Source organism: Tachysurus vachellii, chromosome 8, assembly GCF_030014155.1.
Source record: "Tachysurus vachellii isolate PV-2020 chromosome 8, HZAU_Pvac_v1, whole genome shotgun sequence".
Classification (NCBI taxonomy): Eukaryota; Metazoa; Chordata; class Actinopteri; order Siluriformes; family Bagridae; genus Tachysurus; species Tachysurus vachellii.
The window spans coordinates 965,001-990,000 of record NC_083467.1 but is presented as its reverse complement, the minus strand read 5'-3'; the positions used below and the strand labels follow the sequence as shown (position 1 = coordinate 990,000).

At 42.7% G+C, this 25,000-nt stretch overlaps 1 protein-coding gene across 4 annotated transcripts in view; it reads left to right on the top strand.

The window, feature by feature from the left end:
• epb41l5 (erythrocyte membrane protein band 4.1 like 5) overlaps positions 1-19,558 on the top strand; it is a 38,509-nt gene extending 18,951 nt beyond the window's left edge. The window contains exons 17-26 of one of the 4 annotated variants that reach the window (XM_060875668.1): positions 6,956-7,107; positions 7,679-7,770; positions 8,178-8,306; positions 10,091-10,152; positions 11,086-11,172; positions 13,749-13,824; positions 14,083-14,160; positions 14,312-14,392; positions 15,391-15,512; positions 18,202-19,558. In XM_060875668.1, the coding sequence (XP_060731651.1) occupies positions 6,956-7,107; positions 7,679-7,770; positions 8,178-8,306; positions 10,091-10,152; positions 11,086-11,172; positions 13,749-13,824; positions 14,083-14,160; positions 14,312-14,392; positions 15,391-15,512; positions 18,202-18,265 (943 nt within the window). In that variant the 3' untranslated portion in view covers positions 18,266-19,558. Of the gene's footprint in view, positions 1-6,955; positions 7,108-7,678; positions 7,771-8,177; positions 8,307-10,090; positions 10,153-11,085; positions 11,173-13,748; positions 13,825-14,082; positions 14,161-14,308; positions 14,393-15,387; positions 15,513-18,201 lie in introns of all 4 variants that reach the window. The other 3 variants (XM_060875666.1, XM_060875667.1, XM_060875665.1) reach the window with 3 other exon arrangements.
• The last annotated feature ends 5,442 nt before the right edge of the window (positions 19,559-25,000 follow it).

The following is a 25,000-nucleotide window of genomic DNA, read 5'->3' as shown; positions in this document are numbered from 1 at the left end:
AGGCGGTTTGTAGGATGTCTGTGCTATGAGGAGCTTTGCTTTAAATGTCCTGGAATATTAAAAATAGATGAGGTTGTACCGTCACATAAAAGTGTGTGTGTGTGTGTGTGTGTGTGTGTGTGTGTGTGTGTGTGAGAGACGCTGAAGTATGGATGTGTTTTTCTTTGTTATAAAAGTTTGATACTCATGACTATATATAAATCTTGCTTGTTGTTTTTTTTTTGCCGTTTTGTTCTAGTCTGATGTTCTAAAGGTGAGGTATGTACTCTAATGTACTCTTTAGTTCTAAAACTCCTGGTGTGTAAATCTGTCCATTTAATTTGCTCTTTTTGTGTTGGATGGTTTGGATGGCTTTCCTGATCGGCTTGGGTTCAGCACAGCGCTCGCTTGTTCCGCTTTCACAATCAGACCAATCAACGGACCTGAAAATTTTGACCATGTGCAGAATTATAAATGAACCGACTCCGATTCTGATCCGCTCTCTTTTCTGCTGTCTCTAGCAAGCGTCTGGTTCTTTCTGATCCAGTCAAAATTCTTCTTTACCCTGGTTTCCGGTCCTGTAATTTAACCTACTCAAACATTTAGGGAACTTAATAAACAGCCTTCGCCGAGCTGCTCTTAACATGGCCGCAAAGTCACCACATTGTGTTAAAATATCGACCCTGATTACTGAGTCAGAGGATAAAGAACATTACAGTAATATGACTCTGACTCGACCTGACAGCAACTTCGTCCTGTAATTAACTTACGTTCAGAGCCGGGTTCAGAATTAGTGGAAAATATTTACACGATCCTCAGATGTGTCACATCAACGTCACCTACAAGTACAATGTGACTGACAGCAGCAGCAGCCAATCAGTGGAGAGGAAGAGTGAGAGCGTAAACGAAGCTAACGGGATGGACAGAGTCCTAGAGTTATAGGAAAAAAGGATTCAGGACTGATAAAGCCTTCAATCTTTAGATAAGAGCTGGTGAGAGATTAGTGAGGAGTTTGAATGATTTCTGAGATTTTTGTCTTTAAACTCCAGTTCTATTTGGCAGCAGTGATTCATCCAGTAAACCTGCTCGTTCTTTGTGTGTAAATCGTACTGCTTACTCTGTGTTTTGGCCGACATGCGACGCAGTCCGTCTTGTGCCCTGATGTGTTTTATGGGCTGAAGAACAAAATACACAGAATAGATAATAAAATAAACAAAGAGCTGAGATAAAAATCAGAACACACACACGTCAGATAGAACACACACACACACACGTCAGATAGAACACACACACACACGTCAGATAGAACACACACACACGTCAGATAGAACACACACACACACGTCAGATAGAACACACACACACACGTCAGATAGAACACACACACACACGTCAGATAGAACACACACACACGTCAGATAGAACACACACACACACGTCAGATAGAACACACACACACACGTCAGATAGAACACACACACACACGTCAGATAGAACACACACACACACGTCAGATAGAACACACACACACACGTCAGATAGAACACACACACACACACGTCAGATAGAACACACACACACACGTCAGATAGAACACACACACACACGTCAGATAGAACACACACACACACGTCAGATAGAACACACACACACACGTCAGATAGAACACACACACACACGTCAGATAGAACACACACACACACGTCAGATAGAACACACACACACACGTCAGATAGAACACACACACACACGTCAGATAGAACACACACACACACGTCAGATAGAACACACACACACACGTCAGATAGAACACACACACACGTCAGATAGAACACACACACACACGTCAGATAGAACACACACACACACGTCAGATAGAACACACACACACGTCAGATAGAACACACACACACACACACACGTCAGATAGAACACACGCACACACACACGTCAGATAGAACACACACACACACACACGTCAGATAGAACACACACACACACACGTCAGATAGAACACGCACACACACGTCAGATAGAAAACACACACACACGTCAGATAGAAAACACACACACACGTCAGATAGAACACACACACACACACGTCAGATAGAACACACACACACACACGTCAGATAGAACACACACACACGTCAGATAGAAAACACACACACGTCAGATAGAACACACACACACACGTCAGATAGAACACACACACACACGTCAGATAGAACACACACACACACGTCAGATAGAACACACACACGTCAGATAGAACACACACACACGTCAGATAGAACACACACACACACACACACACACGTCAGATAGAACACACACACACACACACACACACACACATGTCAGATAGAACACACACACACACGTCAGATAGAAAGAACACACACACACACACACGTCAGATAGAAAGAACACACACACACACGCACGTCAGATAGTAAGAACACACACACACACACACACGTCAGATAGAAAGAACACACACACGTCAGATAGAAAGAACACACACACACACACACGTCAGATAGAAAGAACACACACACACACACACGTCAGATAGAAAGAACACACACACACACGTCAGATAGAAAGAACACACACACACACACACGTCAGATAGAAAGAACACACACACACACACACGTCAGATAGAAAGAACACACACACACACACGTCAGATAGAAAGAACACACACACACACACACGTCAGATAGAAAGAACACACACACACACACGTCAGATAGAAAGAACACACACACACACACGTCAGATAGAAAGAACACACACACACACACGTCAGATAGAAAGAACACACACACACACACGTCAGATAGAAAGAACACACACACACACACGTCAGATAGAAAGAACACACACACACACACGTCAGATAGAAAGAACACACACACACACACGTCAGATAGAAAGAACACACACACACACACGTCAGATAGAAAGAACACACACACACACACGTCAGATAGAAAGAACACACACACACACACGTCAGATAGAAAGAACACACACACACACACGTCAGATAGAAAGAACACACACACACACACGTCAGATAGAAAGAACACACACACACACACGTCAGATAGAAAGAACACACACACACACACACGTCAGATAGAAAGAACACACACACACACACACGTCAGATAGAAAGAACACACACACACACACACGTCAGATAGAAAGAACACACACACACACACACGTCAGATAGAAAGAACACACACACACACGTCAGATAGAACACACACACGTCAGATAGAACACACACACACACGTCAGATAGAAAGAACACACACACACACACACGTCAGAAATGACCAAAGGTGATGCTTTTTTGTGTGTGTGTGTGTGTGTGTGTCATACACCACAGATACTGATAACATAAGCATCAGTAGTAGCTTTAAAGACAAAGTTCTGTAATCATCACATTCCACATTTAGTCCCAAACCCTGTGCTGTTATAATCAGCTCCACTCTTCTCATCTGAGAAGGTTTTCTACTAGACGTCGGATCGTGTCTGTGTGCATCAGTGATCATTCAGCTACAGGAGCATCAGTGAGATCAGACTCTGATGATGCGATGTTGAGGAGACTCCAGTTCCAGTTCATCCCAGTGGTGTTCAGTGGTGTTGAGTGAGAGTCAGGGCTCTAAAGTGCAGGACACTAAAGTTCTTCACTCCAACCTTCACGTCCACACCAGGTCTTCATGAAGCTCTGCGCACTTTGTCTCATGCTGGAACAGGTTTGAGCCTCTTATTTCCGCTGAGGAGAATCATAAAGCTGTAGCAGACACACAGACGGATGCGAAAGTCAGTTGAGATGTGACCTCAGCACAGCGTGGCCTTATTATTTAATAGACCTTTTCTGTCACAGAGTCACGGTAACGGTATCACAATTAAAAACAGAACAAATCATTTAACGTCTCGTGTCGTTTTGTTCACTCTGCAGTTCAGTCAGCTCTTATTTAGCTTCTTGACTCCTCTCTGTGAGGTAGCGTCTTAGCTTGAGACCAGGCTCGGTGTAAACTCTAGCTGAAGGTCATGTTGTCTCATGTTGACCGAGTTCCCTGTCTTTTTATTTTCCCCCTCTTCTGCTCTGTGTATACGAGCGTCTCTTTATGTAACACGCTCTGTTAACGCTCATCAATCCTGCATGCTGAACTAACCCTAGAAATCATCTGAATTAAAATAGGGTTTTTTTTGTGCCTCATGTATCTCCACTCCCTGTTTTACGGAGTAATCTTCATCTCTTTCACCCACTTTCTCTTGTCCCCTTTTCACCAGAATTGCATAAGATTTGAGCCTCGGGCACGTCGATGTAACCGAAAACACGTTAAAGACGCTAAAGCGAGCACGTGTCGAACGTGTTATTGCTCAGACGGATTAATTTCCCTGCTGAGTCCTGCTCAGGGTGAAGAACGCGGGTTCCTCAGCTCGGCGTCGGAGCTCTGACGACGCCGAGGCTGTCCGATTCGTTCGTGACGTCCTTTAGACCGTTAGTTTTCATAATGGCCTTGTGTTTATAGAGCTGATACAGCAGGAGATCTTTAGGCTGCTAAAACACTTCTCATGAAACCAAAACATTGTCCACAGATAATCTGTTTAAAGTTCAGAAAGCCATAGCTTAACGCTCGCTCAGCGTTTACTTTAAAGTGCCCTCGCTCAAAGTCTTTCCAGATTCCTGCTCCTGTCTCTCTGTTATCTTTCCTTACGTCTGTTTTCTGCAGACACTCCCTCAACTTTTCAACATTCCAATCTTCTCCCTTTACCTCCTCTTAAACCCCTCCCACTCAGGCCACCAGCATGAAGGCTTTGCCCTGGCCCGTCTGCCCAGGACCCTGGTGTGTGTTTGTCTTTGTTGGGATGAAGGAGCTGCTGTTTGAAAGAACCTACCTGAGCTTTAGTCTTTCCTGACTGATCCAAAGGCAGAAGCCTGGTGTCCAACCTCCCTTCAGACTCGCGCTGAAACTAACCAGAGCCGCTGTGATGATGAGCAGCTGGTTTCCAGGAGCTGCAGACAGTCCTGATTATCTTCATCCACACCTCGCCGTCACTGACTCGTTTCACAGCATCTCATCCTGCCTTAAATGTTGGATTTGGAGTTTTTTCTTTTTTAAAGATATATAAACATATTTTTATTGTAGTTTATCTGTGTTTATAGAAGTGAGTAGATCAACACTATATATTATATTTTTACTTTTTAAACCACTTTTATTTTGTCCTGTATGCTGTTAGACTGTACAGCTCCACTAAGGAGCACTGATGTTATGTTAAAACTGAACAAAGGATCTTTTCCACTCGTCTTCAGAACATTTTTAGTAGCTGATAATAAATTTGTACTCCACACTAGAGCTCTACACAGTGTACGTTCTCTAAACCCTGGTGTGACCACCTCCTTATGTGCGTATGTGCAGCGTCAGTGACCATGATTAGATAAGTGTGGTGTGAAACTCCTCCTGTATCCTGAGAGGAGAAAACGCTCACATGACCTACTGAACTGATCCTTAGGGGATTGTAGAGAAACTACACAAGTGTAAATGTGAGAAATACAAAGTCCAAGAGAGTGAAATGAGCTGGTTAGGAGGGATGATCTGTCTCTGTGTCTCTCTCTCTGTCTCGCACTCTCTCTCTCTCTCTCTCTCTCTCTCTCTCTCTCTCTCTCTCTCTCTCTCTCTCTCTCTCTCTCTCAGTTGTCAATCAAAGCAGAAGTGGTAAATCTGCTTCTGTGAGTTTGTGTATGTGGAAGAGTGCAGAAAGCAGTTTGAACAGTTATTTGTGAAATATTTAGAATCCAACTGTTTTTTTTTCCCTTTCTTTTTTTGCTGTACTTCAAGCACAGCCGAGAAGGCTTCTGTCATTCTATTAGGGGTGTGTGTGTGAGAGAGACTATGGGTGTGTGTGTGTGTGAGACTATGGGTGTGTGTGTGTGAGACTATGGGTGTGTGTGTGTGAGACTATGGGTGTGTGTGTGTGAGTATTTGTGTGTGTGAGTATTTGTGTGTGTGAGTATTTGTGTGTGTGAGTACTTGTGTGTGTGAGACTATGGGTGTGTGTGTGTGAGACTATGGGTGTGTGAGACTATGGGTGTGTGAGACTATGGGTGTGTGTGAGTATTTGTGTGTGTGAGTACTTGTGTGTGTGAGTATTTGTGTGTGTGTGTGCGTGTGTGAGTATTTGTGTGCGTGTGTGAGTATTTGTGTGCGTGTGTGAGTATTTGTGTGTGTGTGAGTATTTGTGTGTGTGTGTGAGTATTTGTGTGTGTGTGTGAGTATTTGTGTGTGTGTGTGAGTATTTGTGTGTGTGTGTGTGAGTATTTGTGTGTGTGTGTGAGTATTTGTGTGTGTGAGTGAGTGTGTGTGTGTGTGTGAGTATTTGTGTGTGTATGAGTATTTGTGTGTGTGTTCGTGTATGAGCGTGTGTGTGTGTGTGTGTGCTTTTTGTAACTATCTCTTCTCGAGAGTCCGTCTCCAGTCAGGTTGTGTAATCAAATTTCACAAAATTTTCTGTAATCTTGTTTATAAATCACTGTTTGTGGTGTGGAACAGATCCACAGCTCCTAGGGAACGATTCCATCCACCACAGAGATGCTAACGATGTGTCACAGAAATAAAAACGAATGCTCGTAATAAACTTGACATTTGGTGTGTTATCATTTATTTTTATTCTTTATAATCCATTTATCTTCATTATCAGCGTACGTTGTGTGTGCGACAGATTTGCTGCATGTCGCTGGTTTAGTGAAGGTCCCTAAGGACAGTATCTCTGAGATAAATGTATAGAGATGTTATTGCTGTAGTCTCACACTGTCTGAAAGCAGGCTGGTCTCAGTGTAATGACGGATCGTTACGTTTTAAACAGGTAAGGATCTGTGTTACAGTGAACACTGAGCTACGTCAACATTACTCTGGCTCTCATGTGCGTTACTTATTCTCCTACCCAGCATGCCTGAGGTGACAAACCTGCTGGAGACCTGCGTGGACGACCTCGTACGGACACCTGTTCCCATGGTGACAGCAGGCATGGCCGAAGAGGCGGGGCCTAGTGCTGCTCTTTCCACCCCCAGCGCAGTCACTGAGAGCCTCTGTCTGAATGGTGAGACACACACACACACACACACACACACACACACACTGAGCATATAACAGTGGGCATATGCACTGATTAAGGTTTCTCCTGAGAGATTTCCATCACGTGCAGTATGTTGCATTAAAGTATGCATAATAAATAAACAAAATATAAACAAAATATGCATACAAGTGTGTGTGTTCAGATATGCATATAAGAGAGAGTGTGTGTATTCAGATATGTATATAATAGTGTGGGTGTGTGTATTCAGATATGCGAATGAGTGTGCGTGTGTGTATCCAGATATACATATGAGAGTGTGTGTGTGTACTGATGGCACCATGCTCTCTGTGAATGTGTGTGTGTGTACTCCTGTACTGGTTAATGCTCGACGCTGAGTATCATTGCTCACACACACTGTATGTGAAATAGGTTCTTTTTACTCTTTAGTCCTTAGTTCCATGTTGTCTCGTGTCTCCGTGTCATTTTGTAGCTCCAGGGTCCCGAGGAACGTTGTTTCATTGCACCGTGTATTGCGTCAGCTTCAATATGGTGGAAATGACAGTAAAATCTTGACTCGTATGTCCTTTTCACTCAGACACTGCAGCTCGACTAAAGCAGCTGGAGATGGAGAGCACGCCGACCTCCGCTCGTGCTCGCTCTAACGTCAATGTCAACATGAACAACCAGGTCAGTTCAACAACCCAGAAGTGCCTCAACACACACACACACACACACACACACACACTACACACTGACCAGCTATAGACCGGTTTTCAAGACCTGTGACTGATTTACAGTTCAGGCTGGTTAATGTACACCGCTCTCGTTTCACTCTTCCATGATGCTGACTCTGTATTTCTACATTCACTGTGAATGTGAAGTTTCTTCTCATGTCTTCTGAACTCTGCTGCTCATGTGTCACTTAACTCGGCCAAACGCTGTAGCAGACATTAGTCAGACGCTACAGTTCAGCTTACTCTGAGTTTAACTGGCCCTGATGCTAAAGGTGTGAATACTAATAAAATAAAAAGGCTGTGGTCGTATTAACTGCTGAATAATCCACAGTGTCTGCTCCTTGTTGTGTATGTGTTCAGGAGGACGTGTTGAAGCTGTCAGAGAAGAGTTTAAGCAGCGTGAGCAGCAGTCCTGTCCTGAGCCACCTAAAGGCACCGGATGAGCTCAAGAGCAACATCCTCAAAGCCCAGGCTGAGGCAGTGCTCAGGGTGCCAACGACATCACACACACACCATCACATTACCAAGCAACAGACCAGCACTTATTTTCCATACACGTGTATGACTCAAAATTAAATGAGCTGTCTCATTCTACACATAGAGATTATAATATAATCTCTGTCTCATTCTACACATAGAGATTATAATATAATCTCTGGCTCATTTTACACATAGAGATTATAATATAATCTCTGTCTCATTCTACACATAGAGATTATAATATAATCTCTGTCTCATTCTACACATAGAGATTATAATATAATCTCTGTCTCATTCTACACATAGAGATTATAATATAATCTCTGGCTCATTCTACACATAGAGATTATAATATAATCTCTGGCTCATTCTACACATAGAGATTATAATATAATCTCTGTCTCATTCTACACATAGAGATTATAATATAATCTCTGGCTCATTCTACACATAGAGATTATAATATAATCTCTGGCTCATTCTACACATAGAGATTATAATATAATCTCTGGCTCATTCTACACATAGAGATTATAATATAATCTCTGGCTCATTCTACACATAGAGATTATAATATAATCTCTGGCTCATTCTACACATAGAGATTATTATATAATCTCTGGCTCATTCTACACATAGAGATTATAATATAATCTCTGGCTCATTCTATACATAGAGATTATAATATAATCTGTGTCTCATTCTACACATAGAGATTATAATATAATCTCTGGCTCATTCTACACATAGAGATTATAATATAATCTCTGGCTCATTCTACACATAGAGATTATAATATAATCTCTGGCTCATTCTACGCATAGAGATTATAATATAATCTCTGGCTCATTCTACACATAGAGATTATAATATAATCTCTGGCTCATTCTACACATAGAGATTATAATATAATCTCTGGCTCATGCTACACATAGAGATTATAATATAATCTCTGGCTCATTTTACACATAGAGATTATAATATAATCTCTGGCTCATTCTTTACATAGAGATTATAATATAATCTGTGTCTCATTCTACGCATAGAGATTATAATATAATCTCTGGCTCATTCTACACATAGAGATTATAATATAATCTCTGGCTCATTCTACGCATAGAGATTATAATATAATCTCTGGCTCATTCTACGCATAGAGATTATAATATAATCTCTGGCTCATTCTACGCATAGAGATTATAATATAATCTCTGGCTCATTCTACACATAGAGATTATAATATAATCTCTGGCTCATTCTACACATAGAGATTATAATATAATCTCTGGCTCATTCTACACATAGAGATTATAATATAATCTCTGGCTCATTCTACACATAGAGATTATAATATAATCTCTGGCTCATTCTACACATAGAGATTATAATATAATCTCTGTCTCATTCTACACATAGAGATTATAATATAATCTCTGGCTCATTTTACACATAGAGATTATAATATAATCTCTGGCTCATTTTACACATAGAGATTATAATATAATCTCTGGCTCATTTTACACACAGCTTCACTATTAGAGATGAGAATATAAAGGAGTATTTAAGTAGAAACGCTGCTCTTCCTTTCACACTAATAGTAACCTCGTCTCTGAAGGTGTTTTCAGGCCAGTAGGTTTGCTTAGCCATCACACACACACGGACACGGACACACACACACACTTCCTCATTGTCTTTTGTACTAATCTTATTGATTATATGATGAAATAAATGGGTTGCCAGTTGTCTATATTTCTACACATCAGCATTCCTAATCTTGATTTGTCTTTGCTCAGGGACCAAGAGAGGAGATGGGACTCACGGGTGAAAAGAATTGTAACCAGGAAGCAGCAGCCAGGTGAGGCTGAGGGGGGTGTTGGGGGACAGGTGTTGGGGACAGGTGTTGGGGGACAGGTGATGGGGGACAGGTGATGGGTGTTGCAGAAACTTTTTTGGTTTAAATGTGATTGAAATCTGTGGCTCTGAAACAGGATGTTTACTCTCTCTCTGTCTCGCTCTGTCTGTCTCTCTGTCTCTCTCTCTGTCTCACTGTCTCTCTCGCTCTCTCTCTGTCTTGCTCTCTCTCTCTCTGTCTCGCTCTGTCGCTCTCTCTGTCGCTCTCTCTGTCGCTCTCTCTGTCTCTCTCTTTCTCTCTCTGTCTCTCTCGCTCTCTCTCTGTCTTGCTCTGTCTCTCTCTCGCTCTCTGTCTCTCTCTGTCTTGCTCTGTCTCTCTCTCACTCTCTCTCTCTCTGTCTCTCTCTACTCTCTCTCTGTCACTGTCTCTCTCTCTGTTTCTCTCTCTCGCTGTCTCTCTCTTTCTTGTTTTCTCTCTCTGTCTCTCTCTCTGTTTCTCTCTCTCTCTCTCTCTCTCGCTCTCTCTCTGTCTCGCTCTGTCTCTCTCTCGCTCTCTGTCTTGCTCTGTCTCTGTCTCTCTCTCTCTCTGTCTCTCTCTCTCTCTCTCTCTCTGTCTCACTGTCTCTCTCTCTCGCTCTCTCTGTCTCTCTCGCTCTCTCTGTCTCTCTCTCTCTTTCTTGTTTTCTCTCTCTCTGTCTCTCTCTGTCTCTCTCTCTGTTGCTCTCTCTCTGTCTCTCGCGCTCTCTCTGTCTTGCTCTGTCTCTCTCTCTCGCTCTCTGTCTCTCTTGCTCTGTCTGTCTCTCTCTCTCTCTCTCTCTCTCTCTCTCTCTCTCTCTCTGCCTCACTGTCTCTCTCTCGCTCTCTCTCTCTCTCTCTGTCTTTCTCTCTCTGTCTCTCTCTCTTTGTCTTTCTTTTTTTCTCTCTCTCTGTTTTGTAGGCTGCAGGGTCGAGGTGCGCAGACAGGAAGCACTTCCTCTCTTACGATGGGAAGTCGGGAAGCACTGATGCAGACGTTCTCCAGCAGGTTAGTCCCTACTCCAACACACATCGTTTTTCAGCACATATACAGCAAGCCATATTTAAGCCAAATTTTTGGATAAATTACATCTGAAGTGTCTTTTTATAAACTGTAATTCAAATAATAAATAATAAAAAATTATAATAAAGGCTCCTCCCACAATCACACCGTGTCACACGTATAACAGGAAACAACCTTTCCAGAGATCTATCATTAACACACATTTATACATTTTCACTAGGATCCCCAACATTTAGACTAGAACCAGATTGAATTCTTAACACTTAACACGTTCATTATTTTTAATTCTTTAATTATTTCGGGGTGCACGGTGGCTTAGTGTTTAGCACGTTCGCCTCACACCTCCAGGGTTGGGGGTTCGATTCCCGCCTCCACCTTGTGTGTGTGGTGTTTGCATGTTCTCCCCGTGCCTCGGGGGTTTCCTCCGGGTACTCCGGGTTTCTTCCCCCGGTCCAAAGACATGCATGGTAGGTTGATTGGCATCTCTGGAAAATTGTCTGTAGTGTGTGATTGCGTGAGTGAATGAGAGTGTGTGTGTGTGTGTGTGTGTGTGCCCTGCGATGGGCTGGCACTCCGTCCAGGGTGTATCCTGCCTTGATGCCCGATGACGCCTGAGATAGGCACAGGCTCCCCGTGACCCGAGGTAGTTCGGATAAGTGGTAGAAGATGAATGAATTAATTATTTATATTCAGAAGAATATGATAGAAGACGACCAGCAATAATTAATCTTTACATGGATGGATCTTCTTATCAGAAGTCGTTCTCTCGCCGCATCTACGTCATAAAATAAAAATTAATTTTGCTTCTAACAAATTAACAAATGTGTATAATTAATCTTATAGCGTCCAAAAGAAATAGTTGTGATCTGGGAGAGATGGCAGTCTTTATTACCCCCGTCCACTCCTAGTGTCTTGCCTTAAGCTGGACATCTGATGCATTTCCAGCTCTGTGATGCCATCTAGAGGAAATTCTGGCTCTGTGAACGCAGACAAGTCACATGACCAAAGTTCTGCCTGGATACACGTCCATACTTAACACCATGATTCATATGCAACAGATAGATGTGCAGTTAGGGGAGTAAAATGTCCAGGAGCTGAGACACAAAGACAAAAGGTGAGAAGGGGAAAGAGGAAGCGCAGACTGTTGTTCTGACTCATCCCTCAGGATTCGACTCATTTGTTCGTTGTGTCTATGTTAATGTCTTCTGCGCTTTTTTTCTGACCGTCTGAATGACTTCATTATCTCCTGGGAGGCAGAACACCAGCCTGCACATGATGCTTTGTGACTGAACGTGTGTTAGGATTATACACACACCAAACATCCTGATGGATTAACGTGACGAATGAAACCAAGCGTAATAAAATCTGCAACAGAAAAAATAGATTAGATCTGAAATGTGATCGTAATCTGATTTCCAAATGAAAAGAAGGGTCTCCTGGATGTCAGGCACTAAATGGTTCACACACGATGCACGCTTATGTGCACTAAAGTGATCTTTAGTGTTCTGTTTGATCAAATCCTCTGCTCTGATTTTTTTTAAAGCTTTTCATGGAAATGGCTTCTCTTTGTAGTGGCGTCCTCTTAATCCTGCACAAATTATAATCCCACATGTGAGTCAGTGCTGCTTATATATCCTCCTGCCTCACACACACACACACACACACTTTTTCTCTCTTGCATACAGACACACTCACACACACACACACACTCTCTCTCTCTCACACACACACACACACACACTTTCTCTCTCGCATACAGACACACTCACACACAAACACACACTCTTTCTCTCTCGCATACACACACTCACTCACTCACTCACACACACACTCTCTCTCTCATACAGACACACTCTCTCTCACACACACACACACACACACACTTTCTCTCTCGCATACAGACACACGCACTTACTCACACACACACTCTCTCTCTCTCTCTCTCGCATACAGACACTCGCACACAAACACACACTCTTTCTCTCTCGCATACACACACTCACTCACTCACTCACACACACGCACTCTCTCTCTCTCTTTCTCTCTCTCGCATACAGACACACAAACTCACTCACTCACTCACTCACTCACACACACACACACTCTTTCTCTCTCGCACACATACAGTACACACACTCTCCCTTCTCTCTTTCTCGCTCACATGCACACACACTCACTCTCTCTCTCACACGCTCTCGCTCTCTCTCACACACACAGTGCTGAAGCATTACAACTCACATACATATTATTGTTGCTCACTAATTCTAGGCCCTAACATCACTGTAGCCCCACGACCCAAAAGGAGATCCATTTAATTCAGACATTTTCTTTTTTTTGTTACTTTCTGCTTTAACTTTTTTTAAAATCCCTTCTCATTGTGTCCTTTGCATGGAACAAACAGGAAAGCCTACAGAAAAATCTAAACCTTGGTACCTGACTATCCCTGAACACTCCAGAGTTTGTTTAGTGTTCAGTTTCATAGGCAGGGCACATCTTTATTTCTTCATGTTTTCATGGAAATCTAATCCACGTCTCAGCTTTGCCTTATTGTCTGTCCTCAGCCTTGAAGTGAAAGCAGTCGAGTTCATCTCCTCTCCGTCTCCAGCCGAACCCCTGAATGAAGCCTCCTCAGTCGAGGTAACAAAGACTCGGCTGTGTAAACGCACACACACACACACACACACACACACCGTCTGCTGCAGAGTCTGAAATAGTCGACACTCGTTTTCATGCTCTCCTTTAACAGTCTATTAGAAGCTCAGGCTTGACATTTTAACACTGATTGCGCTCTTGAACCCAAATCTTTATCATCAGCTCAAACAATCTTCATTAATTGGACACAAAACAAACCTAGTGCGTAAAAACTGTGTAAGTTCATAACGTTTCCTGATGCAGGTCAAATCCGAGGCGCGGGAGACACATGCAGCCTCCCACGTCGATAACCTGATCGACTTCACCGACCCCACACCAGTAGTAAGTCCAGAATCCTGCTCAGTTACACCACAGCTGCTTTCTTTACAGTGCACCATCCCTGAGTGACACACATTCATCTGAAGTGTTTTGTTACTTAGTGAGATTACTACACAAACCCTGAGTGATGTTAATTCTCTTACGCTTCCAGCAGGTGCCGCTGCCGCCGCTGCCCAAACCCATCATTACACCTCGATGGATCGTTCCTGCAGCTCCTGTAACTCCTGTATCTCCGGTAAGATGAAACCGTTACACAGCAAACATTTCTTCTAGTTACTCTCACCGCTATGTCGACGGCTTGGACCCCACACTGTGGTGGTGATGTGTACAGTATGAAACGATGCCATGTTACGACGTTACGGTCAGACACTTAGCAACAGAAATTAAACACGCACCTGAATCGTATCACGTGAAAATCAGTGAAAGTGACGTGACGTACGGCTAAGAACGGTGACCCATACTCAGAATTTGTTCTCTTCATTTAACCCATCCAAAGTGCACACACACACAAACACACACACAGCAGTGAACACACACCCAGAGCAGTGGGCAGCCATTTATGCTGCGGCGCCCGGGGAGCAAGGGCACCTCAGTCGTGGTATTGCCGGCCCGAGACTCGAACCCACAACCTTAGGGTTAGGAGACAAACTCTCTAACCATTAGCCACGATGTCCCCAGCAACACTTAACATTAACGGCTCAATGGCATCAGACGATAAAACACAGAACGTTGCAGAAGTGCGTGCTGGAGTGAAGTAGAAATACATCACGCTGAAAAATGAGAGGAAGTTGGAGATCAGCGAACGCCTGGTCAACAACACTACACTGAGATAGCGAGACCTGCTTGTACACGCGACGGCCGACCCGAACGTTTTTCTACCGGGCACGAGACATTTACACGCCGTATCTTTCCAAACACTGATGGTCACGGTGCAAATATGAAGGTTAATAAGAAGGTTACACCACAGTGTAGGACCGAGTGGTGTGAAACCTCAGATGATGTTGATCCAGGATTCAGCGTTAAACCCCTGGTTACGTTTGAGCAGTTTAAAAGCTATAAGACTATAAATCACGGGTTCTGTTGATCCAGTGTGTGAAAAGTTATTAAATATCTTAAGAAGCATTCAAACATGTTGTTATTACTGTTAGTGTTTTGTCTTCTCTCACTTTTCACATCACACAGTAAACTACAGTGACCTCCTTCCCCTCACACCTCTTTTCTCTCTCCTAGCAGACCGGCACTTTTACTAACGGCCTCCTAGAGCTGGACAAATCATCACAGACAGCAGCACAGCATAGTGAAGCTCCTTCCTCCCTGCCTCATCCTCCTCACACTCATAATGTGATCGCCACCAGGTTTGTGTCGGTCCTGTGTCCGTGTCGCTAACAGTGACGCTCTGACTCGGGTTTTATTCCTACTGGGATTTAAGGAAGGAGAACATTTAGGTATACAGTAGATAGATAGATAGATAGATAGATAGATAGATAGATAGATAGATAGAGGGGACAAAATAATCAGAAATCTACTTGAACTGGTGAAACTACAAGCACATGATTTTTCTTTAAACTCCTAGCACTGAAGAGACATTTGTAATTCCTCTCTGTGACCTGTACTTGTGTTCCTTACAGAAAATCAGTGCGATTTAAAAGCTCCTCTGAATGTCGCTTGATTTTGTGTTCATTTCTGCGGATGAGGAAAGGAGTAGTGAGGTTTCCTTTATTCCTCTTATTCCACAATAATAACATTTAACAGTCCACATTTCATGCATAATTATCTATCTATAGCAGTATTAATTTTGAAGTGTATTTAAAGTAGATAAATGATTAGAACAGATTTATTATTGTCACCTGTACGTGCAAGTTCCGTTAGCAGAAGCTTCGTTTGTTGCTGTTCACTGAAAAATGAGATAAACAAACCCATTCCAGCATCTTGTTTTTCTCTCTCCGTGTTAAGGTGTTAAAATAACAAACACTTCTCATGTCGCAGCATGTTTCAAAAACAGGACCTGGCACGCAGCCTCGTTTCATTAGAAAATACATGTAACAGTCAAACGACTCGCACGCTGCTGACGAGCTCTGATGACTGGTAGCCTTTTGTTCTGTGTCGAAGGATAGTTATCGTAAAACACAGAGTAATCATGAACTCCAGTTTCAACTGTGAGTTAGGACCTTTTTACACGCGGTCACTTCACGTGTTGTCTCTGATCCGATATCTATCTGATTTGTTAAAACTGTTCCATTTACATTAGACCACATAAATGCGTCTCGGCAAATCGGATATCGATCCGATCTTTCTGCTCCCTCCCAAAATGCGAATATATTTTACATTCATTTCCGGGGTAATTGAAATGCAACACACTTTGGTGTGTGCGGTTTTCAGAACGCGATCAAAAAGAAGACGATTAAACTGGTTGCGACGTTTATGTTACAAAAAACAGCGTTTACTGTTTGCTGCGTTTTCGCTGCCAGCAGCAGCGCGTTTTAAGACCCGACGAGACGCCTGTGTGAAAGATCACCTGAGTGACGTACTTCTGTTTGGGAGGAGTTTAGCGCTGACGTATGTGGCTTGAACAACCACATTCATTTACACCTGTCCAGTTTCATCTGAAACGCGTCCCAGACCACCTCCTGAAGGGGTTTGTACTGTCGGATTTATATCTGTCTCCAAAACGTTTCAGAGGGCATTTAGACCTGGTCTTTTTACCATCGGGTAGATATCAGATCACAGAAAACACATGAAGTGACCAGGTGTAAAAAAAAAAACTCTGTGTGCTGTGCTTGATGTAAGTCACACTCGAGTATCCGTAACACTTTGTGTTGTGTTTGCAGCAGTGTTTCCTTTGAAACCAATGAGGAAATGAAGGATGAGGAAATAATACAAAATAAAATGATTGTTTTCATGATCTGCACAATAAAGATCTCAGTCTGAACACAACAACAACAACAATTTTATTTAATCAATTAAGTTAAACAATCTTTTCATATTAATAACACAATTGTCGGCCCGTAGAAAAGACGTTATTCATAACAACACTCTCCGGTGTTTATAACAGTTTATAATCACACCCTCCAGTGTCACCCAGATGAGGATGAGGTTCACTTTTGAGTCTGGTTCCTCTCAAGGTTTCTACCTCTTCCATCTAAGGGAGTTTTTCCTCCCCACAGTCACCTGAGTCACCTCAGACTTGTTCATTAGGGATAAATACAAACACATTTAAATATTAATCTGTGGATAATAATTAATCTTTTTGTACTATATTTCTTCTCTTCCGTAAAGCAGCTTTGAGAAATTCCATTGTTAAAAACGCTGTAGAAATTAAATTGAATTGAATCACAGAGAAACCTAGAAACATGAAATCAGAAGAATACTCATTAATAATCATTTTGAAAAATGCTGAATTGAACTAATTAGAACTGAAACATCACCTCCTGACCAATCAGACGCGAGAATCCGAACGACGCGGTTTAATCTTCTTTAATATGAAGACGAACGACGGACGTTTGTCATAAAGCAGCTTTACAGTAATGAATAAATTCAGAATATAAATAATAAAATAGAAATTTCTCTCTGAACCAGGTGACCTTGGTAATAAGTCTCGCTTAGACAATATCTCACTCACTCACTCATCTTCTACCGCTTATCTGAACTATCTCAGGCGTCATCGGGCATCAAGGCAGGATACACCCTGGACGGAGTGCCAACCCATCACAGGGCACACACACACACTCTCATTCACTCACACAATCACACACTACGGACAATTTTCCAGAGATGCCAATCAACCTACCATGCATGTCTTTGGACCGGGGGAGGAAACCGGAGTACCATGAGGAAACCCCCGAGGCACGGGGAGAACATGCAAACTCCACACACACAAGGTGGAGGCGGGAATCGAACCCCCAACCCTGGAGGTGTGAGGCGAACGTGCTAACCACTAAGCCACCGTGCCCGCTTAGACGATATGAGTTAGAAATATTGAATAGAGGAACATCATAGAGGTTTCTGCATGTTTAGGTTTAACCTTGTGTCTGTTGTTCTGTGTAGCATCGTGTCTCACCCGCCGAGGAACAACCACAGACCCAGAGGCCTGCTGACCACCGAACTCTAACACGCTCACGTCCAGCAGCTTCGACTACCTGAAACCTTCCCAGCATTTCATTTTATTTGTTTAAACCCCCTCTACATTCCAGCACAGAGACTTGAACTAGCGTGTGCAGAATTCGTAGACGTGACGTGAAGACATCTGCTCCACACTGCACTACACTTTCATGATGTAAGAGTAAAGAAGGATGTTTGGAGGCCAGCGGGAGCTTTGCACCGTCCTCGCGTCAGAGACACGGAGGGTTGTGGTGCCGCTCTGCCCTCTGCTGTTCTCACACATCATCCTGTTACATCACTGTGAAAGAGCAAGCAGCTCCATCAACCACTGCACATCCACCAACACTGGAAACTTTTATTTATAGATCCTCCATAGTCCATTTTTTCCTTTTATCACTGGCTTCTTTTCAGATTTTTAGTCTTCAGTATAAGCTTTTTAAAACTGTACTACAAACTGGATTATTATTATTATTATTATTATTATTATTATTATTATTATTATTATTATTATTGGAGCTCTATTAGTGCTGGATGACATGCAGTCTTTTGAGCGATTGAGCCAATTTTATTATTATAATATATATATTTTTAAACCCACACACTATCAGTGATGTTTTTATCGTTGTAGTTGCATTATGACTTGCCTTATTTTATCAGTGTATATTACAGCGGTCACATTTATAGTTGGCTACAATATACATCCTTTTATTATTATTTTTTTTTTCTTTTATACTCTTCGGAACTGCTTTATAATTTAGTAGAATTTGTGCGTAAATGTTGTCGTCATGTATTAGTCACAAGGCCGTGAAGGTTAAGACGGCGTTGGTTCGAAGCCGAACCCGTATTTGACGTTTAGGTCACGGTGCAGATCTGCTACTGTAGCTGAATTACAGCTTCAACATGATTAATGTAGTGAAAGTGTGACGTCGTGTCTGTCACTTTCTCATGTCCTTTATATATATATATATATATATATATATATATATATATTCGTGTCTGCACCTGGAACACTAGCTGGGAAAAAAAAAGAAATGTGACTAGATGCTGAAGTTGTACTGATTAGTTTTGACCTGTGTGCTGGAAGACTGCATCATTTACATTCATGTCAATTGTTTCCTTGTCCAGCAGCTCATCTGTGGGAGGAATCATCACAACTGTGCTGCTTTCTCTAGTAGTCTGGCTTTAATTTATTCTCTCTCTCTGTCTCTCTGTCTTCTTCTCTCTCTCTCTCTCTCTCTCTGACTGTCTTCTCCTTTCTCTCTCCCTGTCTCTCTCCCTGTCTCTCTCTCTCTCTCTCTCTCTCTCTCTCTCTCTCTCTCTCTCTCTCTCTCTCTCTCTGTCTCTCTGTCTTCTTCTCTCTCTGTCTCTCTCTCCCTCTCTCTCTCTGTCTCTCTCTCCCTCTCTCTCTCTGTCTCTCTCTGTCTCTCCCTCTCTATCTCTCTCTCTGACTGTCTTCTCCTTTCTCTCTCCCTGTCTCTCTCTCTCCCTGTCTCTCTCTCAATGTCTTTCTCTCTGTTTCTGTCTCTCTCTCCCTCTTTATGTACTGTTGTGCTCTCTCTCTCTCTCTCTGTCTTCCTTTCTCTCTCTCTCTCTGTCTTTCTCTCTCTCTCTCTCTCTCTCTCTCTCTCTCTCTCTCTCTCTCTCTCTCTCTCTCTCTCTGTCTCTCTTTGTCTTCCTTTCTCTCTCTCTCTCTCTCTCTCTCTCTCTCTCTCTCTCTCTCTCTCTCTCTCTCTCTCTCTCTTTCTCTCTCTTCCCCTCTCCTTCTCTCTCTCTCTCTCTCTCTCTCTCTCTCTCTCTCTCTTTGTCTCTCTCTCTCTCTCTATCTCTCTCTCTCTGTCTCTCTCTCAATGTCTCCCCCCCCCCCTCTCATATGCTGTAGATATATTCCTGACTTCTATAGAGATCACTGTACTGATGTATGTTATGTATTTACACTGAAGACCTTAGAGCACCTTTTTGTATGATTTTAGTTTGTTCTCCAAGTAAAAATGTATTTTAACAGAACTGCCTGATTTCATTTCATTCCCTTCTCAGGATTAAATAGAGAACACGAGCCGTCAGGGTCCAGGGTTCGGTCCTGAGCTCAGGTCAATACCTGGTGAAAACATCTCGCATCATGTGAACGATCTTTATCTCTTCATCTCTCATGTGCGGTGGATTAGAAATGATTTATTACACGTTTTAGAGTTTGGGGAAAATATGACCTTTAATTTAGGACTTTCGACTCGTTTATTGCATTTCTGTGAAGGTCAGTAATCAAATTCATCATTTATTTATTTATTCATCCATCTTCTGTAATCACTTTATCCTGGTCAGAGAAGCTGCACGTTCAGAACCTGTCCTGGATTTGACGATATATTTTGATAAAATGTCAATTTCGCAATGATACAGAACGGTGAACGTGAATCGTGAATCGTTCCCTGAATAATTCTGACTCAAGAATCATTTCTTACAACAGAAAAACAAAAATGCATTTATTTTGAAGGCACGTAAGTTTGAATAGTCTTCACCTGTGTATATAAGGAGAACACTACAGAAAACGAACACATACATTGTGGGATGAGGATATATCTGTGTCAGAGGGTCAAATGTTCTGCCTGAGGAATCAACATTGACTGTGAAGATGACTGGAGGAGACACGAGAAGCGTGTGGAGGCGTTGAGGACAAAATGCATGAAATGACAAGAAAGTACAGAACCGACAGCGAAGTAATGAAAACGCTGCATGTCAAGATTAGTGATGAGATTCAGAAGATTAAGGTTCAGAGTTAGAAGAGAGAAAAATGCAACACTTCAGGTGATCAGAGATGATTTGGGGAAAAGACTGAACAAACCGGGAGCTGAAATACATGTTAGGGGACAGGAGCTATCACTGGGGTCTACCAGGGTTTACTGAGCAGGTTCATGGGACATATGAAACTACTGGTACTTGGAGATTAGAAAAAAAAAATCTCTTGTCTTTTTCCCGTCTTCAACTGTCCAGTTTCAGGCCAGGTTCTGTGCCCACGGGAGCCTCGGTGCTTACTGTAGACCTCCAGCTCGGATCAGTTTGCTCGTTCTCCTCAGATCTCACTCATCAACAAGGTGTTTCAGCTTGCAGACCCCTAACAACATGCTCTTTAAACCTCAGAGTCTGCTGTGTGTAAATATCTTCAGTTACTGAAATGCTCAGTCCAACCCATCTAACACCAACAACACTCCAGTTACAGACTCACATTTTCTCCATCCTGAAGCTCTTGAGCTGCATCTGCATGAGTTTACACACTCTGCTGCTGCCATGTGTCACGTCTCAGGATGTTGTCCGTGACCTCAGTTCTGCTCATGTCCATGTGGGTGTCCTTGTCTCTGGTGTCCTCCCAGCTTTTAAAAAACACATGTAAGTCGATTAGAGGTGAATGAGTGAGTTAATGTGTGTGCAATGGATTGCCATCCAATCCAAGGTGGCATTCCCACCAGTATTCCCAGGATCGTCTCCAGATCCATCATGATCCTGATTGGAAGAACAGTGGACTTTATCCAGGCTTTATCTATCTACCGAATAATTCTATAAATATCAGCTAAAATAATATTATCTTTGTAACTTCTTCATCGAGAAGGTAAACTAAACTAAACTAAACTATAGATTATAACAGTTGTGTTGTGGCTTGTACGTAAAACACGTCTATACGTGTACACGTCTAACTAACAGATATCTTAAACAACACTGTGATCCCTCTCTCATTAAATTCACATGGTGAAGGATTGGAAATTCATATAGGCCAATGTTAGAGTTCTGTTAGTGATCTGTTATGTTACAAGAATAAATCTTATAAAGCGTGAATGGAGACCTGTTAGTGCTATGGTGCGTTCCTTTATTATATAGTGTAGAAGTGTACACGGTGTCAGGATTATGGTTTCAAACTAATTCCATGGATTAAACGTGTACTATAGTAACTACTGTGATAAAACATACTGGAAAAACATGCGTTTAAAATCCAGAAGTTATGTGGAGACCTAAAGCTGTATGTTTATATCGTTGCAACATCAAGCATTTTGCTGGGTCTACAGGACTGGATTAATAAAGTTAACTGGTTAATTCTGCATTTTTTTTTTTTATATACCTCTTTCCTAGTGAAATGATGAGAAATGTAAAATGGGGGGGACAGAGAGAGAGAAAGAGAGAGGGGGGGAGAGGGAGGAGAGAGAGAGGGGGGGGACAGAGAGAGTGTGTGAGAGAGATGAAGAGATAGAGAATGAGTGAGAGAGTGACAGGGGAGAGAGGGAAGAGAGAGAGAGTGAGAGAGAGACAGAAAGAGAGAATGAGAGAGTGAGTGACAGAGGGAGGAGAGAGTGAGTGTGTGTGAGAGAGAGACAGAGACAGAGAGAGGGGGGGTGACAGAGAGAGAGAGCGAAAGTGTGTGAGAGAGGGGGGGGGGACAGAATGAGTGTGTGAGAGAGAGGAAGAGAGAGAGACAGAGAGAGAGAGGAGAGTGTGTGAGTGTGTGTGTGTGTGTGAGTGTGTGAGTGTGTGTGAGTGTGTGTGTGTGTGTGTGTGAGAGAGAGACAGAGACAGAGAGAGAGGGGAGTGACAGAGAGAGAGAGAGAGAGAGAGAGAGAGAGAGAGAGAGAATCAGCTCCCAGCAGGGGGTGACATAGACCTCAGTACTAGTCCTTAAACTCTGTGATCATGTGTTAAAAATACAGAGTTTCAGTTCCACCGAGTTCCCATTAGAACTTACTGTATGTTCTTACAGCTGTTAGCTCATTTGTTCCACTGGAACCATAAGAGTTTAATCCAAATCACAATAATACTAAACGAAGGAAAAGCTTCATTAAATAGTTAAAAACCCATCTGCACTGAAGGGGACCATGAACTTGTTTTACATGTGTAAATTTTTAGTCGTCAGTAACTTTAATCATTTTCCCTGCATCCAAATAACACGTCCATCACAAAAGGGTGAAAACGAACTGTGAGTTTATGCAGTAACCAGACAACGATCCGAACATACAGAGAAAATCAATGATGTAGGATGGTGCAAATCCATGTAGAGGTTTAAAAACAAATAAAATATGGATGGTGTAACAGACAGGGAGTCGGTGGTGGGAGGCTAAACCTGAGGTGATACGATCCAGCAATCCAACCGTCTTCTGTTGGGTCCTGTAGCTGTAAACAGAGGATTTATTTTCACATAACATACAACATTGTACAGTAAATAAGATGCTGGAGGAACATTAATACTGTAGATGATGTTCTAATGTTATTTAACTGTTTATTTTAGGTTTGGGCAAAAAAGAATAATGTCCATTTGATCAGGTTTATATCGTTAAAACCCTCATTAGGGCACAGAAGGAGTGGGAGAAAAGTGATGTGCTTCAGATTGATTAAAAAAGTGTAGGTATTAAGAAGGGGTCACGGTGTCTTAGTGGTTAGCACGTTCTCCTCACACCTCCAGGGTTGAGGGTTCGATTCCCGCCTCCACCTTGTGTGTGTGGAGTTTGCATGTTCTCCCCGTGCCTCGGGGGTTTCCTCCGGGTACTCCGGTTTCCTCCCGCGGTCCAAAGACATGCATGGTAGGTTGATTGGCATCTCTGGAAAATTGTCCGTAGTGTGTGATTGTGTGAGTGAATGAGAGAGTGTGTGTGTGTGCCCTGTGATGGGTTGGCACTCCGTCCAGGGTGTATCCTGCCTTGATGCCCGATGACGCCTGAGATAGGCACAGGCTCCCCGTGACCCGAGGTAGTTCGGATAAGCGGTAGAAGATGAATATTAAGATCTAATTCTGTAACTAAGAGGTTCAGCCCTGTTCCAGCACCGTAACACCTGCGTCTGAGGATGAAGATGGTGTGTTCTTCAGAGCGAAGAACTCGTGTGTCCTGTATTGAGCCCTGACTCTGAGTCGACCCTGGACTCGTCTGTAGAACAGCACACGAGCGCGACGGTCAGGTGTCTGCAGACCTTCGGCCGTACAGTCTGTGTTAAGTTCTGAATAAAGAAAAGTCTTTTGCATATGAAAAAAACCCTCCTTTGCTTATGTAAATCTGCGTCTCCACATGGGCCGGGAGACAAAAAGCTTGGTTTTAACTTCTGGGTTTAGAATTTTTACTTTCACTTCCACACAAATCAGAGAACTTCACTGGCAGCTGATGGAGCTGTTAATGTTCCTTACAAAACGAGCAGCTAAACATGAATAAATAAATGAATAAATTTATGGAGCCACATAATCACAGTGAAAAGGTCAATGGAGAATTTTTTGTGTTGTTTTCATATCTTCATGAGGACCAAATGTGGATCATCTGACACGTGTCTTATCTCCAGGAGAATTGGCCTTATTTTGGGGTAATGAGGTTAAGTTCAGTGTTAAATTTAGCTTTAATTAGCTGCATTAATGATGACAGCAGGTTCTGTGTCTTACAGCTTTATGTACTGTTGTGCTCTCTCTCTCTCTCTCTCTCTCTCTCTCTCTCTCTCTCTCATTCTCTCTCTCTCTCTCTCTCTCTCTCTCTCTCTCTCTCTCTCTCTCTCTCTCTCTCTCACTCCCCCTTCTCTCTCTCTTTCTCTCTCTCTCTCTCTCACACTCCCCCTTCTCTCTCTCTTTCTCTCCCTCTCTCTCTCTCTCTCTCTCACTCCCCCTTCTCTCTCTCTTTCTCTCTCTCTATCTCTCTCCCTCTCTCTCTCTCTCTCTCTCTCTCACTCCCCCTTCTCTCTCTCTCTCTCTCTCTCTCTCTCTCCCTCTCTCCCTCTCTCTCTCTCTCTCTCTCACCCTCTC